The 16,748-nt window shown below is 34.0% G+C and overlaps 1 protein-coding gene across 7 annotated transcripts in view; it reads left to right on the top strand.

Moving 5' to 3' along the window:
* The first annotated feature begins 3,887 nt into the window (after nucleotides 1-3,887).
* LOC143232363 (uncharacterized) overlaps nucleotides 3,888-16,748 on the top strand; it is a 69,391-nt gene continuing 56,530 nt past the window's right edge. For all 7 annotated transcript variants that reach the window (XR_013017505.1, XR_013017504.1, XM_076467700.1 and 4 more), the window contains exon 1: nucleotides 3,888-4,027. Coding sequence is in view for 5 of the 7 variants with exons in the window: in XM_076467700.1 (XP_076323815.1) it covers nucleotides 3,903-4,027 (125 nt within the window). In the remaining 2 variants the exon portion in view is untranslated. The remainder of the gene's footprint in view (nucleotides 4,028-16,748) is intronic.

Genomic DNA, 16,748 nt, shown 5'->3' with positions numbered 1-16,748 from the left:
TATATATATATGTATATAGATATGTTACATAAAACTGCTCTAGTCTATTGTTTTATTATGGTTATTCATTGCGTTTAGTAGCTACAGCCCATGTGTACACAATCTTAGAAATAGGAGATAAGGAGTTCTTAATTCTACACAAGTACGGATTACACGTGATAAATCTGATAAACATCATAACGTACACTGACAATGTGTACAGATTAAATATTTTTTTCTCGTGATGGTGTGAGCTAAGTTGTCAAATTAATTACGTTTATCACTAACTCTGATAATCTGGACCACGTTATCGTCTAATCACAGAATGGCACTTGATGCCAGCAGTTATTAAAAAGCTGATAAACATTTCACAGAGAAAATATACTTTGAAGGTTCGAATGATTTGGAGGAAACTCAAATATTTAGTGCGTGTTCTATTTTATTTTGATTATATACTGTTGATACAACTAAGTAAGTAGACACGCTACAAGTTAATGAATATATATTTGCAGTTTTTAAGGCTTTATGTTTTTACATATTCCTGCCACAGACTACATTACAAAACAAATCAATCTCATGTACCTGAACTTCTTTCTCTTTGATGGTAAACTGCTTAAAATATACTTAGTCGGTTTTCATTATTAGAGGCTTGCTTACAGTGCAGTTAAACATAAACAAGATATCAGTAAGCTGCTTACAGTGCAGTTATACATATACAAGATACCAGTAAGCTGCTAACATTAGGTTAATCATAAAGAAGATATAAGTAAGTATATTACTGGTATAAATTTCCGGATAAATAAGAAGTTTGAGTTTGTTTACAAATTTACTATTTTTATTTTATTGTATTTAAGCACAAAGCTGCAAAATAGGATGTCTGATACGTGTATTAAAATCTAGTTTCTAGAATTAGAAGTCCATAGACTTATCGTTGTACCACTGTTAAGAAGGGGGATATAAAGCTAGTGTATTTTATAACAGTTTATGATATTTATGGACTAATGGAAACCCAAGAACTTCGTGTTTGTCTGTTTAACTTCCCGTACATGTACTGGAGGGCTATTTACGATCGTTATCCCTACTTTAGAAGTAATAGACTAGAAGGAAGGTAACTATTCAGCACCTCATTGCCAACTCTTGGGCTACTTTTCACTGTCAAAATGTAGGATTGACCGTCACTTTATAACTCCCACGGTTAAAAAGGTGAGCATTTTCAGTGGTGGAGTTGGAACCCACGACCTATTTATATATATATATATATGTACATAAATATATAAATTGTGGGTCGAGTGACCTTTTAATCAGGCTTGACGAACAAGAACATTCGTAATGGAAAGATACAGTAGATATATATATATATAACAAAATGTTATATTTTATTGGATTATTAGAAAAGATAATATTATAGAGAAATGTCAACATAAGTTTGACAATAATAGAAGTACCATATTGCTGTTAACAACTCTTCAAATGAGGTAAATGCATAATTAGTTAAAAATGAAAAAAGTACTCGTATTGCTTCTTGATTTAAGTAGAACATTTAATACATTAAATCATAAAATACACTGAATAAACTCTACATGTTTGTATAAGAAAAAGTTACGTAATTGGTTCATGAATTATTTGATAATACTGATAAAATTAGGTAAATAATAAGCGATCCAGCTACTATAAAATATGATGTTCTACAAGGCTCTACTTTGAGTCCACTACTGTTTAATTTGTGTGTCAGTTAAGAATAAGTTTTATAGACTAATCACATCAATATGTACATGATACAGGTTAAATGCAACTCACGTTGATGTGAAGATTGACAAACGAATTTTACAAGTTCATTTCAGTATGTTAAGGTATTGACTTAATATAAATTAAATTTATATAAATAGTGATAAAACAAAAATTATGAGAATTCACTCACAATATACAAATATTATGAACGCATGCATTTTTTTACATATACCTAATTTATAATCTACCCAAAAATTAGAAATTTACTGAAGTTTCAATATAAAAAGAAATGTAAATGTTCATAACACATCTCGAATTCATATTTTTAGGATTGTTTGAAAATCTACTTTATAACAGAACCATAAACTAGTTAGTTATATTTTGTTTTGAATGTAAAAAATGAGTATTACATCCAAATCCTTCGAATTCCCTTGGTGGACTCAGTAGATAACCTGATGTGGCTTTGCTATAAGAAAACACACGCATCCAGACCCCTAGGGGCTCAGCGGCACATCTCAGACTTACGACACTAAAAATGTGGTTTCAATATGTAGTGGATAAAACATAAATAATTCGTTGTATAATTTTACGCTGAACAACAAATAAGCAATTATTTATATCCAATCAACAATTAACAACACTCACTCAACCATTTACATCCGGTCAGCAAGAGGCATGATACTTAACTTCTAACCTTAGTTGTAATGATCCTAAACAACAAGGAGACCTATTTATTACAATATGTTACATAGCTAATAATTTGTAAACTAAAGTCCAAACAAGTAGTTTGAACAAGTTACATTATAGTTATAATTAGAAAAGCAAAAATACAAAAGAAAGTATTTTAATAAAGGGAACTTTCTTTACAGAATGTTTTCAACTTAGTATCATCTTTTGTCTTATTTCAGTTTATTTGGACAAAAATTACAGCATTAATTTGTGTAATCTGTTGACATATTATCAACTCCCTCCTCTTTGGTCATTCAGCTGCAATAATGAGGGCTTATAACGATAAACATCTGGCTTCGATACCCGCGATGGAGAAAGCACATGTAACCCCCTTGCGCTTAACAACAAACTAACAAAAAATTCAACGTATTATCGAGCTGCAAATGTACAAAATTGATAAAGTAATCCTTGTTTGGTTTGAATTTCGGGCAAAGATACACGAGGGCTATCTACGCTAGCCATCACTAATTTAGCAGTGTAAGACTAGAGGGAAGGCAACCAGTTCATCATCATCCACAGTCAACTCTTGGGCTACTCTTTTACCAACGAATAGTAGGATTGACCATCACAATATAAAGCCCCCATGGCTGAAAGGGCGAGCATATTTGGTGTGACGGAGATTCGAACCCGCGAATTACAAGTCGAGTGCCTTAACCACCTGGCCATGCCAGACCAATAATGCTTCTACGGTAAGTTCCCTAAATCTTTCTGCATAGCGCCATCTTTTAGTATCACTTCTTTGGAATATGTTAATTAATAACTTTTAAACATTTATGTCTAATGCTGTGTTTGTGATGGATTTTATTACAATGTTATAATATTTGATTATTAAGGATCATATTACTTGTGATTCAATTAGTTGGAGTTATTGTATGCCTACTTTGCTTTTAACTGTTATTACCTTCTCTGTATTTCATTTTCTATTTACTCGATAGTATTGAAGAAGAAAAACGATCTTTTACTATGACAAGTTTTATGAGTGCTGGTTCGTATTATACATCACCTTTGTATCCATCTGTTTTGAATCCCTACAACAGTGGTTTACCAGATTCCCTTCAGCCAGCGAGATTTACATACACGTCAGTCGACAAAACGTCTCTCCCTTGTACTAGTGAAAGCCAATCGTTACAGGCAGAAACGTCAATAAATGGAGCCGATAAAACCCAAACGAGATGGGTCCCACGACTTTGTTACACAGAAAGACCTGTTATTATCGAAAATAATTGTCAGCTTAGGAACCATACGCCTACAAGCGAAAGTAATCAAGCTATTGGTCAAGAAAGTGCCGTATCTAAATTTATCAGAAAGGAAACGTCAAACATCGAAAATAGTAATAGTCCTTCAAACATTCCCGACTTTTCTAAACCATATAGACGACATTCGTTAGAAAGTCAAGTGTCTTTGTTATATGAACCTGATTCAACTACTTTAAAGAACACAGGTTTTGTAAACGTGATTTATCGAACATGAAACCTTCTACAATAAAACTTCACGAAGAGCTGGCCAATCAAATAAAGTCAAGTGCACGTGTCCATCTCGAGTCTGAGGTACACCAGAATGGAACAGACCACAACGCTACTTTAGATAACAGGTAAAATATTCTGTGATTTATTTATTTGGCACTTTACTCATGTGCGCAGGTAATAAGTGTTGACACAAAGAAAGATAACTGATTTAACGATCTTTTATTTTTCAGAAAAAAAATATTTAAAACATTTGTGTCATATCTTGTCAAGCTTCAGACAAAAGTTTACACAGTCTAATGTTACGGACCAATAAATATAGCAAATATACTCTTTTGAAATCGAATCTTTGTTTTTATACTCTTACATACTGTGTAGGCACGTGCAGAATCTGAGACAAAATTTAGGAGGCGAGAAAAAGTGTTACTTCTTTATTGTGAATTTTATCTGTGTAATATATCCTACAGATTTACTAGCAGTTTTAGTCACGGGTCACTGTTACTTAATTTTTACTGCCGAAAGAAAAAAAAACAGCTCTTTGCACTAGATAACCAAGGAGAAGGTGCAACTGTAGGGTGTAAAGTTACCATATACAACTGTGGGTTGTAAAGTTACTGTACACAACTGTGAGTTATAAAATTACTGTGTGTGTCGTTTGCAAAGCCATCTAACTCTTAAACATTATTTTAATGTTACGAAATATATTATCGATAACAGTACGGAAAAATAGGGTTAAGCTTTATCGACACTTTGATAAAACGGTGTGGCGCACAACTGCTCCGATAATTCTTTCCATAATCCCACCTATACATGTAGGAGTCAATGAGGGGCGTGTCATTTATTAATCAGTCACAGAGAATTTATGATTGTTTCTAGATTCTCCTAACATAATCTGTGCGATTCATTCGTTACGGTATCAGTTGAACAATGATGGAAAGAAAGCGTTTTATGCCCTATTTCTTTATATCTACCCTCCGGTGACATAACGGTGTATCTGCGAGCTTATACTGCTAGAAATCGGATTTCGATACCCGTAGTGGGCAGAACAAAGATAACCCTTTGTGTAGCTGTCTATTTATACCTATAAATTAAAATCCACTAATTTTAACTTCCTTATGAGCTTAAATCTTATTTTACGTTTTTGAACTATTTCTGAAGCATATCCGGAACATTACTAAGGTAGCGGATATTGTACGTCACTCATTGTTAAGATTAGTAATATACTATCACTTAAATATAACTACCAATTTTTTAGTGAGGTTTTCTTTAATTTAATTTTAGCTGTGGAGTTTTCGTTGTTTCTTTTATACGTTTCTATTGCCAATCTGCTGCCTTCTTCACGGAAACCCATGTGAAGGACTACATGAGGCGGCAACAGGGTCTTCGTGCTAGAAAGGCAGGTATGCTATCCACTGATCTGGGTTATCACGTACGCTGTCCTTAGGACCATCTATTTGAATTGCTTCGGGAAGGCTTCCAAACTTTTTTATGTTGCCTGATGTGTTACAGTTCAGTTAGATGTAAAAACAACTTCCATTACTTGCTTGTTTCGATGTGGCTTTTTTGTTTTCGTTCGTGGTTAAATCATTGCGCAGATTAACACTGTATATCATTCGAACGATCGGTGGCGGAAAACATTTTAGTGTTATATTAATGAAGAAAAGAGGCAAAGTTTGAATTAATTATATCAAACTGTAAAGTAAACGTGTGTGTATGTATACACTAAATCATCACTGTATATTTTCGTGTTAAGTTCAACGCAGTAAGAACACCCGCACTGTTATACGATTTAGTCAATGACATTCTTCTAGTATACTTTACGATCTATAATACTCAGTATTTAATGCAATGTATTTCATTCCACCCGTCAGGGAGTTTCTCATAAGGACTTCCTACCGCTATGATACATAGTCGTCTCTCTATGAAATTGATCCAACATTGAAAGCAATAATTATTTCCCTACTACCCAACACAATAAACGAAGCCACTTAGCTTGGATATAGCATTGTGTTCTGTTAGCTCAAGGGATTATATCAAGAAATAAAATAAGCAGTCCGAATTTGAAGTTAAATGATAAACAGGTAAATGTAATATTGAAATAAAGTAACGAATATAATTCAACTTCAAACTTATTACAGGATAGATTTATTACTTACGTTACAAGTTATAGCTTCTGAATTGACTAAAAGGACGAATATTTCTGTAGATAATTTGATAACTTCAAATGAACACCATTGAAATACTACATGTTTATGTCGTACTGACGGGCTTTATTGATAAATATAGATTTAAGTTCCACGTGAGCATCATCTAGATTTATTTAACTTTTCAAAGTTTTAAACAGACTGATGTGACAGGTCGTTAAACAATAAACTTGTCACCTTTTTTTTTCTTCGTTTAATCATATTGATTCTAAATTACATCATTTTCTGATTGGTTCCTTTAAAACTCATACGTGTCGTTTTCATAAGGTGTAAACAAATTGAATGTTGATACATTTCTATTACGATAAGAGAAAAAAATTTATATAACTCAGAAATTTAGATTTTCATTATTTCAATGAAATTCTGTATGATGCAATACAAATAACTTCTTCGTTATCTGAATACTTAATTTCACTTGCTTAAGGTGTAATACATATAGCATCTTTGTTATTTCAGCACTTCACTTCATTTAATGAAAAATATCCATCAATTTGTCATTACATACATGTTAACATGTTAAACAATAAACGTATAATAATATTAGTAAGTTTGGCTATAAGTAGCTGATACCTTTTAACTTCTTTGTATCACAGCCCAGGCATGGCCATGTGGGTTACAGCGTTCGACTTGTAATCTGAGAGTCGCGGGTTTGAATCCCCGTCGCGCCAAACATGCTCGCCCTTTCAGCCGTAGGGGCGTTGTAATGTGACGGTTAATCACACTATTCGTTGGTAAAAGAGTAGCCCAAGAGTGGGCGTGGGTGGTGATAACTAGCTGTCTTCCCTCTAGTCTTACACTGCTAAATTAGGGACGGCTATCACAGATAGCTTTCGTGTAGCTTTGCGAGAAATTCAAAACAAACAAAAGAAACCTTTGTATCACATATGTGATATAAAAATATAAGTTCCTTGGATTACTCTTTCACATACGTAAGAAAACGCCCTCAATTAAAGTCGTTTACCCACTAAACACTTACAGGAGAAACCAAAAGGAGTGATGTTTAGAAACTTTAAGTTACCGCTGATATAAAATTCATTTTCAAGAATCAGATATCTGGTTTGTCTAACATTAGACAAATTAGAAATCTTAGATTTCGCGATGGTATTAAGTACTAATATCATTCCATTTTTTCAGGTCTATAATGAATAGTATATTGAAACCCTGTCATGTTATAACTATAACAAAATATATGTGGGAGAGGTCGCTTGGAAGAAAACAAGCAAACAAAGAATTCGCGTAAGCAAATGTTTAGGAAATTCCTGCCTTAACCCCTAATAATAATATGAAATTCGTCTATATAGTATATTCTCTATTTTCTAAAGTGTTTTTTTTTATATTTCAGATCATTTAGTGTGTTTAGTCTTGTTCTAACTGCTGTGTAGAATCCGGGTTGAACGAGTTAATACTAAAATATCCCTGATGACTTTTACTGAAGGTGACAGCTGACCAGTGCTGTCAGGAAACATAAATGACGAGATAACACTATCCACTGGACATAGAAAGTGGCTAATATCTTAGATCCGAGCATGCTTTCTTATTTCAGTTCTCCTTTAGATGTTCAACAGAGGACTTGTCTTTTTTAGACGATGTGCTAACTTAGAGTTGGAGCGTTCATTCTCGAGAGAGGAAAATTAATTAGATTGGGCACCAACTAAAAAGAGAAATGATTATCTATTGGAGAGTCCTCGTGCTAGCCTTCTTATTGTGAAAATAAATATTCTGTTTTTTTGTTCAAACCGTCTACAGCGTATTTACCTATACACTAGAAACGAACACCAGGGTCTAACATCTCTGTAGCGCAATCCTTGTAAATTTCCTGATTATTGTAAAATATTCTGCTTCATGTTTGTAAGGAAATTAGTCTCATTCGTGATACCACAACAATGGTCAATAATATAGAGTTCTTAAGCCTTTCCACCTGAGATAAACTCCAGTCAACCTTAAGCCTCTAGAGACAAAAACAAAATAATAATTACACTGCTTTAGATGAAATATTTATAATATTTCAACTCAAAACTACCCCGAAGTTATTTAAATTATTTCGACTTATCTTTATAAAAACATATGAAATCTAGCGTTCAAGTTAGATCAGCAGTACGCAGTAAGATACCTATTCGGGAAGAGTTGAGCTGTATGCACACAGAAAAAAAATAGTTGATTTGTTTATAACCAGGATCGCATAAAAGTCATTAAATATTTAACCGGAATTCAGCAAATTTCTGAACAGTGCTAATTCCTGGATTCTGAAAGTAGGAAGGTGTATAAGGTGGCATACAGACTGGCTTCGAGGGCGAAGGTTTGTTTTTAGAGGTTGGTTTGTGTGTTTCATTTTTATTATGCACAAAGCTACACGTAAGGCTATCTGTGCTCTGTTAAACACGGGTATTGAAACCCAGTTTCTAGCAGTATGAGTTCGCAGACATACCACTGTGCTACTCAGAGCGTTTCTGAAAGGTAAAAGGAAGTATACAGGAGAAAAAAACTGAATTACCAAAAATAAACATAAACATAAATCATTGATATATTAGTAGCTGAACGATAGTTTATGCATGATTGTCGTTGTGATATCTATCACCTTTATCATCAGTATTTACTTATTTTAACTTAAATAGTTTGAGTATTAGAAAAAATCATATATGTTATCTTTAAATGTGTGTATGGGCACTGGAAAAGTATATCAGTAATAACTTGATTATAAACAACCTGACGAAAGAATGCATCAAAGGATGTGTATGTCCGCCGGGAAGAGATCTTTCCCCTATGAAGGTTTACTTTTAAGATGTTTAATTTCTCTGTGTCGTGAATCGAAAGAAGGGTCTCCAATCAAACATCGGACCGCCATGAAACAGTGCAAAGAGAGTCTGATGTAAATTCGGATTTTGTAATAATTAAAAAGAACAAATACACTTTTTACTGAACTATTACAAATAACCAAGTCTAGAAATATTACATACATTTTGTATGTTAAATAAATGAAGTTATGGAGAACCTAGCGGTTAGGATAACCATGGTTACAACTCTGAAGCTCAGAATCGTAATAGTTTCAATTTTATTTATTGTCTTTAATATTATTTGTTGTCTTTCAAACTGTGTAGTGCATACCAGAGGGCTTCACACATTTTGATAAGAGTTAAAAAAAACGACCTTTACACCCCAGACAAATATAAAAGAATATTTTTGTTTAACCAACGTTTATGTATCTTAACCGTGTGGTACGCACTCTGTAGTCAGTAATAGAAAGAAAAGAACAAGAACAAAAATAAAATAAAACACGTAAGTGAATGACTTTACTGTGAAAAACTAACTTGTGTTTTAATACATATTTATTTTAAAACCACTCCTGGAAGTTTTGGACACAGCTTGTTTTCTTCCCTTTTAGCAAACAAGCGAGTTACAAATAATACCACAAATCGATTCACGTGTCGACATATGACGCTTTTTTCTCGTTTGCCATTACATATAAGAAACGGCGCGTGACTTTCTTGGAATTTTCAGTTATAATCAGAATATCGTTTGACATAAATTCCCCAGTCTTTTCATTTAGTAGATAAATAAAATGAACTGCAAACCTCTGAACTGAATCTTAGGTGTAGTAATTCTTACGAATCTGAAATCTTTACATCGTTCTAGATGTTACCATCAGACCTCATTACTTTTTATGTCTTTTACTTGGGGCAAACTAAAGACATTTATCAGATTGGCACAAGCTTTATCTCACGTTTATGTACATGTTGTGTCAGTAGTAATTCCTGATTACTGAATACGAGACTTTTACAGAGGATGTATCCTATGCATTCGAGATAAAGTAAAATGTTTTTGACTACAACTGTGCCTTCTTTAGCGGTTGGTAACCATATATTGAAATAACACAAGTTTGGTTTGGTTTGTTCGGAATTTCGCACAAAGCTATACAAGGGCTATCTACCTTAGCCGTCACTAATTTAGCAGTGTAAGACTAGAGGAAGGTAGCTAGTCATCATCACCCACCGCCAACTCTTGGGTTACTCTTTACCAACGAATAGTGGGATTGACCGTCAACATTACGCTCCCACAGCTGATAGGACGAACATGTTTTGATATGACAGGAATTTCAATCCGTGAACTCTAGGATTAGGAGTCGAAAGCTCTAATCACCTGGCTATGCTGGGCCGTCACAACTTGGGAATAGCTGTTAATTTCATTTTCCTTCTTATTTTAAAGAAGTCTGTGTAGGGGTGAAGAATATATAAACTTTCATTACATAGAAATTGTGTAGTTCTTCGAGAGACAGATTAAGAAAAACCAGCCCGTTTCTCCAAACATTATAGAAATAAATATATTGTGTTCTTACGTCAGAAAAATAGACGAAAAAAAAAACTCTCTACTAACAGAAGTAACAAAGATGGCATACAGCTTAACATTTATATTTGAATCTCACATCATCCCCAGAGGCCCGGCTTGGCCGGGTGTGTTAATAGCATTCAATAATATATTCTAGTTTTATATTTCAGCTACAGAATTATTATATTATCAATATTTTGCGTTTAAATAATCGGTTTGTACTCACGTTGACCAGAAAATTTTAACAAATCCTCATATAAGAAACCGAATGTTTATTATAGGATCTCCCGTTGACCAGTCATAATACTTGAAAGCTCAAAACCATATCGAGAGTCAATCATTAAGCGCTAAAGCGTCTCTTGTCTATATATCTTATTTTGTATTGTGCAAATATCGATGGCCTGGCATGGCCAGATGGTTAAGGCACTCGACTCGTAATCCGAGGGTCGCAAGTTCGAATCCCCGTCACACTAAACATGCCTGCCCTTTCAGCCGTAAGGGCGTTAAGTGACAGTCAACCCCATTATTCATTGGTAAAAGAGTAGCCCAAGGGTTGGTGATGAATAATTGCCTTCCCTCTCGTCTTACACTGCTAAATTAGGGATAGCTACCGCAGATAGCCCTCGTGTAGCTTTGCATGAAATAAAAAAGCAAACAAACTATCCCCCGATGGGTCATTTGTAAGTTTACCAAATTACAGTGATGAACCTCAGGGCGCGATTAACCGTGGCATACGTACAGAGTCCATTTTGTAGCTTTCTCTAAAATAAACAAACATTGGATGCTATAATTTATATTCCTATATAATACTACGATTATAATAGGATTGTGTTTAAATATCTTTGCTTAGATAACGTGTCAATATTTTATCTTCTATTTTTCTAATATTAAATATTTCTAAGATGTGTAAATTAATAAACAGAAGTAACTTGTAAATTGTTAAGATGAAGAATAAATAATTGTTGTTTTTTTTTACCTGTATCATTAAGGTTGCAAATATAGTCTGGGACAGATTCTGTGACTAGGGTATGCATAAAGGTATTATAGCAAATAATTCACAAAAACAACTGTGTAGGGCACAACCATGCGTCTCTTTTAGACGTTGCGCTTATGCATCTCCAAATACACGAACGTAATAAGAACATATTTAATGATTGAAACATTGTACAAACGAACTTGTTGTCCAAGAAAGAGATCGGAAAAGAACCTGTTACGGTCTCAGATCGGCCCGGCATAGCCAAGTGATCAAGGTGATCGACTCGCAATCAGAGGGTCGCCGTTTCGAATACCCATCACACCAAACATGCTCATTCTTTCAACCGTGGGAACGTTATAAGTGATGGTCAATCCCACCATTTGTTCATAAAAGAATAGCACAAGAGTTGGCGGTAGGTGGTGATGACTAACTGCCTTCCCTTTAGTCTTACACTGCTAAATTAGGGACTGTTAGCGCAGACAATCTTCGTGTGGCTTTGCGCGAAATTAAAAACAAACAAACAATATGTAAAATTTGGTTTGTGGCTTAAATAAAAAATAATTATAAGTTTCTTATTTAATCTGTTTCATAATTTAACAGTTCATGCTTATATGTGTTATTAACGGTGGTGATGTATATTTATATAGCGCCTAGACATCTTCTAAGACTGTCGTGTTCCCATGGGCCTTATGAGACCTGGTATTGGGCGAAAGGTCTCATTGGCACTGGATATGGCAGATGTAGTTTGTTTTATATATTCTTTCTTTCACACATAGGTTCTTACTGTAACTATCCTGTTGTACAATCTTTCTTTCACACATAGGTTCTTACTGTAATTATCCTGTTGTACAAATATTTCCTTGACGAGGGTTTATAGGTTGATGTGACATTTTTAAAACACTTTAGAGAGCCTCGTGTTAGGTCAATAAAGAAATAAAGGTCCGAATGTGGAAATAAAATAGGTTTGTTTTTGTCAGATAAATGGATATTACAAGTGACCAAGTTTTCTATATTTGTAAGACCTAAATAACGACATGTTATACTCTCCTATTAATCATTGATGTAAATTTGTGTCTGTAGTTTCTCATTAGGTACTGGAAGGAATCAAGTGAGGAACTGAATACCCTACTCCTAACCATTGGTTCAGAATGTCACTTTGGATTTCCTTTACCAAAAAGTAGTAACTTTAACTTTTGCCCATTTCATGACTAGTTTAGCCCTGCCACTTATGTTGAGATTGTTCGGAAGATAATTATATCTGTATCTCTGGACTCGAAGAGTTTAATGTTTTTTAAAAATAATTTACTTACAAATAATAGGATGTCATATCACCTGATGAAGATTCCAAATAATTTACACTGTACTCTGTATGAATTTTAAATATGTTTAAATCTGCATTCTAATTTTGTATACTTCTATACAGGTTTTGGTTTCAAAATATTAAGCTGCTCTGTTATTAGACATTTTCCTTTGTATTTCTGGTGCCATTATATATTAATCTAACGTAGTTGTTATCAGTATAGTAAGTAGTTGTTCTCACTACCTGCTGGTCTATTTATTATGGTATTGGGTTTTTTTCTAGCACCGCGTGTTTACCTACTTGTCCTGGCATTAGGTAATTACCTATTTTTTCTGGTATTAGCTTTTAGGCTAGTTTTTGGAATATTAGGTGCTCAGTACCCAGTGGAAAAGCGGTAAGTGTAAAGGCTTATTATGCTAAAAACCAGGTTTCGATATTCATGCTGGGGCACGGCTCAGACGACCCATTGTGTAGCTTTGTGCTTAGCAAACAATCGGATGATAATATTTCGTATCATTTACTTCTTATCAAAGTAAGCTACCACATCAATCAGAATTAAATATTAACCCAGTTCACTAATATAGTTAATATATAAACTAGTGTAACATGGACTCTACAAAGGTCCTTAGGTGGGTCGGCAATAAGTTCAAGGTCTTACACTAAAATCCGAGGTTCAATTCTTTGTGGTGGACACAGCAGATAGTCCATAGTGGCTTTGCTCGAAAAAGTTCTCTGTTAAATATATATTTCGTTGTAGTTCTGGGACTAGATATTCGCCAAATTTCTTTGGTTTTATATTTAATCAGTTATTCAGAGATTAGATATTTATCAATTTATTCTAGCATTGGGAGTTCATATTACTTATTGAACATGTAATAGCTAGTTATCACCATTAGATTCCATCTAGGAGCATAGGGCCGCAATCGCTTGCGGATTCTTCAACAAGTATTTAAGTGAGTAGGTTGTTAGCCCACTGCACCGAGCCGTCCCTAATTTAGTAGTGTAAGACTAGAGGGAAGGCAGCTAGTCATCACCACCCACCGCCAACTCTTGGGCTACTCTTTTACCAACGAATAATACCGTCACATTATAACGCCCCCACGGCTGGGAGGGCGAGCATGTTTGGCGCGACGCGGGCACGAACCCGCGACCCTCGGATTACGAGTCACACGCCTTACGCGCTGGGCCATGCCAGGCCGAACATGTAATAAGTATTTACCTAATTTTCTTATGTTAGAATATATCTAGTTCTTCTGATATACCACTTAACTAGTTGTTTAAGTATTAGGTATTTTACCTATATATTTTGGCATGAAGTTGATGAGGTTTTATTAGTTCTGATGTTAAATATTTCCCAAGTTGTTCTGCGTAAAATTTATATCTGCTATCCAGTAAATACGTATCCCCTGCTACATTTAAAATACTGAACATTTGTATAATTATTCTGGATTTTTAATATTTAGGTAAGTCTGTTTTATTTACTCTCGTGAATGCTTTGGCTTCAAACATTTGTATAATATTTCTTACTTCAAATATTAAACTATTGATTATGAGGTCCGACATCCATCAGATTGGGCATGGTCAGGTGGTTAGGGCACTCGAATTATAATCTGAGGGTCACTGGTTCGAATCCCCATCTCACCAAACATGCTTTTCCTTTCAGCTGTAAGTCAATCCAACTATTTGTTGTTAAAGGGTGGCGGTAGGTAGTAATGACTAGGTGCCATTTCCCTAGTCTTACACTGCTAAATTAGGAATGGCTAGCGCAGATAGTCCGCGTGTAGCTTTGTATGAAGTCAAAACAAACAAACCATCAGATTGTTCTGACTGGGCTCAAATATTGATTTATTTATTGTCACTACATTTTACATATCACCAAATTACGTTGGCGTTCAATAGTTTTTCTCAGTATGTTACAATTAGAAACGCACACGAAATTATTTTTTATTGTTACTAGCTTTAATATATATATACATTGTTGTAAGATAAGGTTATAATTTAATTTAAGTAATGTTGGCTAAAGGTATTTTTGACATCTTGAGATGAACGTCCGTAATTTCCTTGAAAGTGGAGAAAATGATTTCAACTATAAAACGCATGTTTGGCGAAACGAATTTGTGTTCTTGCTTGATTATTGAATCAGCCAGTCATTTCAAATCTATAAATTTGAGTTTGTGCTTTAGAAGTACTTATATATGAGATAATTTCTACAAGTTAAAAAAATTGTATATTCGAAGAAATAAAATGTTTTGTTATCATTAAATTAACTTAAATTTATAATATATTTTTAAATGATCCAAAAGAACCTGACCAATGGTGGAAACAGATGATACATTGCTTGTTTGGGAAAGTAGAATCATTTGAGTGAAAAGAAAATAGAATCCAGACCTAACTTAAAAATGAAGATACGTATTAGAAGCGAAATCGAAATATAAAATAATTGCTGGAAATGATGAAATAACTGAAAGATGATAAAGAAGAAATAGACAAAAAGATTAGAAAAAGTTTCAGTAAGTTAAGAGAAGATTAAAACACCAAGACAATAGTTTGAAAGATGAATTACTAAAACAAGACATGGCTTCAAGAAAAATTACAAATAAAAACAAATGTCGTTTAAGACAAGACTGATCAACATAAAGGGAAAGTGCAGAAGAGTCACTACAACAAGAATAGAGAAGTACAGACAAACTATAATAAAATTAAAGAAATTCAAAATGTCATAGCTGAAGTTCAAAAGGGCATTAAAGTAATGTAGATTGTCGGCTAGACCAATTAACACAGATTTATTATTTAAAGAAACAAGTTTAAGGGGTTAATAGGTTTGATTTGTTTTGAATTTCGCGCAACGCTTCACGAGGGCTATCTGCGCTAGTCGTCCCTAATTTAGCAGTATAAGACGGAAAGCAGCTAGTCATCACCACTCACCGCCAACTCTTGGGCTACTCTTTTACCAACGAATAGTGGGATTGGCCATCACATTATAACGCCTCATACCTAAAATAGCGAGAATATTTGGTGTTACAGGGGTGTTAATAGATTCATTGATTGGAAACCTTCTGGTATGTCGTTTAACTGTTTCTATAGCTACCATTGTTAGACAAGATCTGGTCATGAAAATCAGGAAATTACCTCCATAGATGAAGCACAAAGAAGACAGCAATGTACAAACAAGAAAATAGATAAATGTGAGATTTGATTTGCTTCAATCAGTTTCACAGTCTGTGGTATTTGCATTAAACTTCAATTAATACAAGACAGTAGGGATAGGACTGTGTCATCCCTATATAATTGCACAAGCACACAGAATAGAAGAATGTTAACACACAAAACTAGGATAAATTAAAGTTATTTGTCATTCGTGATTGAAAAGTTATATATATATATATTACTATATATTAATTCTTGCCTTCTATTATGTAGTACCACACTGGTACAGCGGTACGTCTACGGATTTATAACGCTAAAATGAGGAGTTCGATTTCCCTCGCTGGACTCAGCATGTAGCCCGATATGGCTTTGCTATAAGAAAAAAACACATTTCTATTATGTAGGAAAAATGCAAATGTCGTCCCTACCATCTTGTTTGTATTGTTTTGAAAGGGTTGATATTAGCCACCCCTGCACTTACATCTGTTTTACAAACGTTTTTCTTTACTTATTTCTTTTGTTGTTCTTGTTTTTATTCTGCAATGTTTTACTAGACATAGGAAGATTATATTTATAACCAAATTATAAATAATATGAGGTTTTAACTTTAATATTTATTGTTTGTCTTTTGTTGGCTGGTAATTCCTGCTTCAAAAACTAAAAAAAAAATGTTTTTTAAGGAAAGATCTCATATTTTCCTAAATTGGGGTGTTCAGGAATATTATTATCCTTTTCTTCCTGCATGTTAAATTATTTATAAGATTGGGGTTTAATGGTAATTATAGTGATTGTTGGTTTTTGACGGCAGAGAAACTTGGAGGATGTTTGGTGGACGTAGAGATAGAGAACAAGGTCGATGATGAAGATGGCTTTGATGAAAAGAAGAAAATTGACAGCGATCG

The sequence above is a fragment of the Tachypleus tridentatus genome, chromosome 11 (assembly GCF_004210375.1).
Source record: "Tachypleus tridentatus isolate NWPU-2018 chromosome 11, ASM421037v1, whole genome shotgun sequence".
Taxonomy (NCBI): domain Eukaryota; kingdom Metazoa; phylum Arthropoda; class Merostomata; order Xiphosura; family Limulidae; genus Tachypleus; species Tachypleus tridentatus.
Note: the sequence above shows the minus strand (reverse complement) of the source record. Positions and strands in the feature narration are given on the sequence as shown.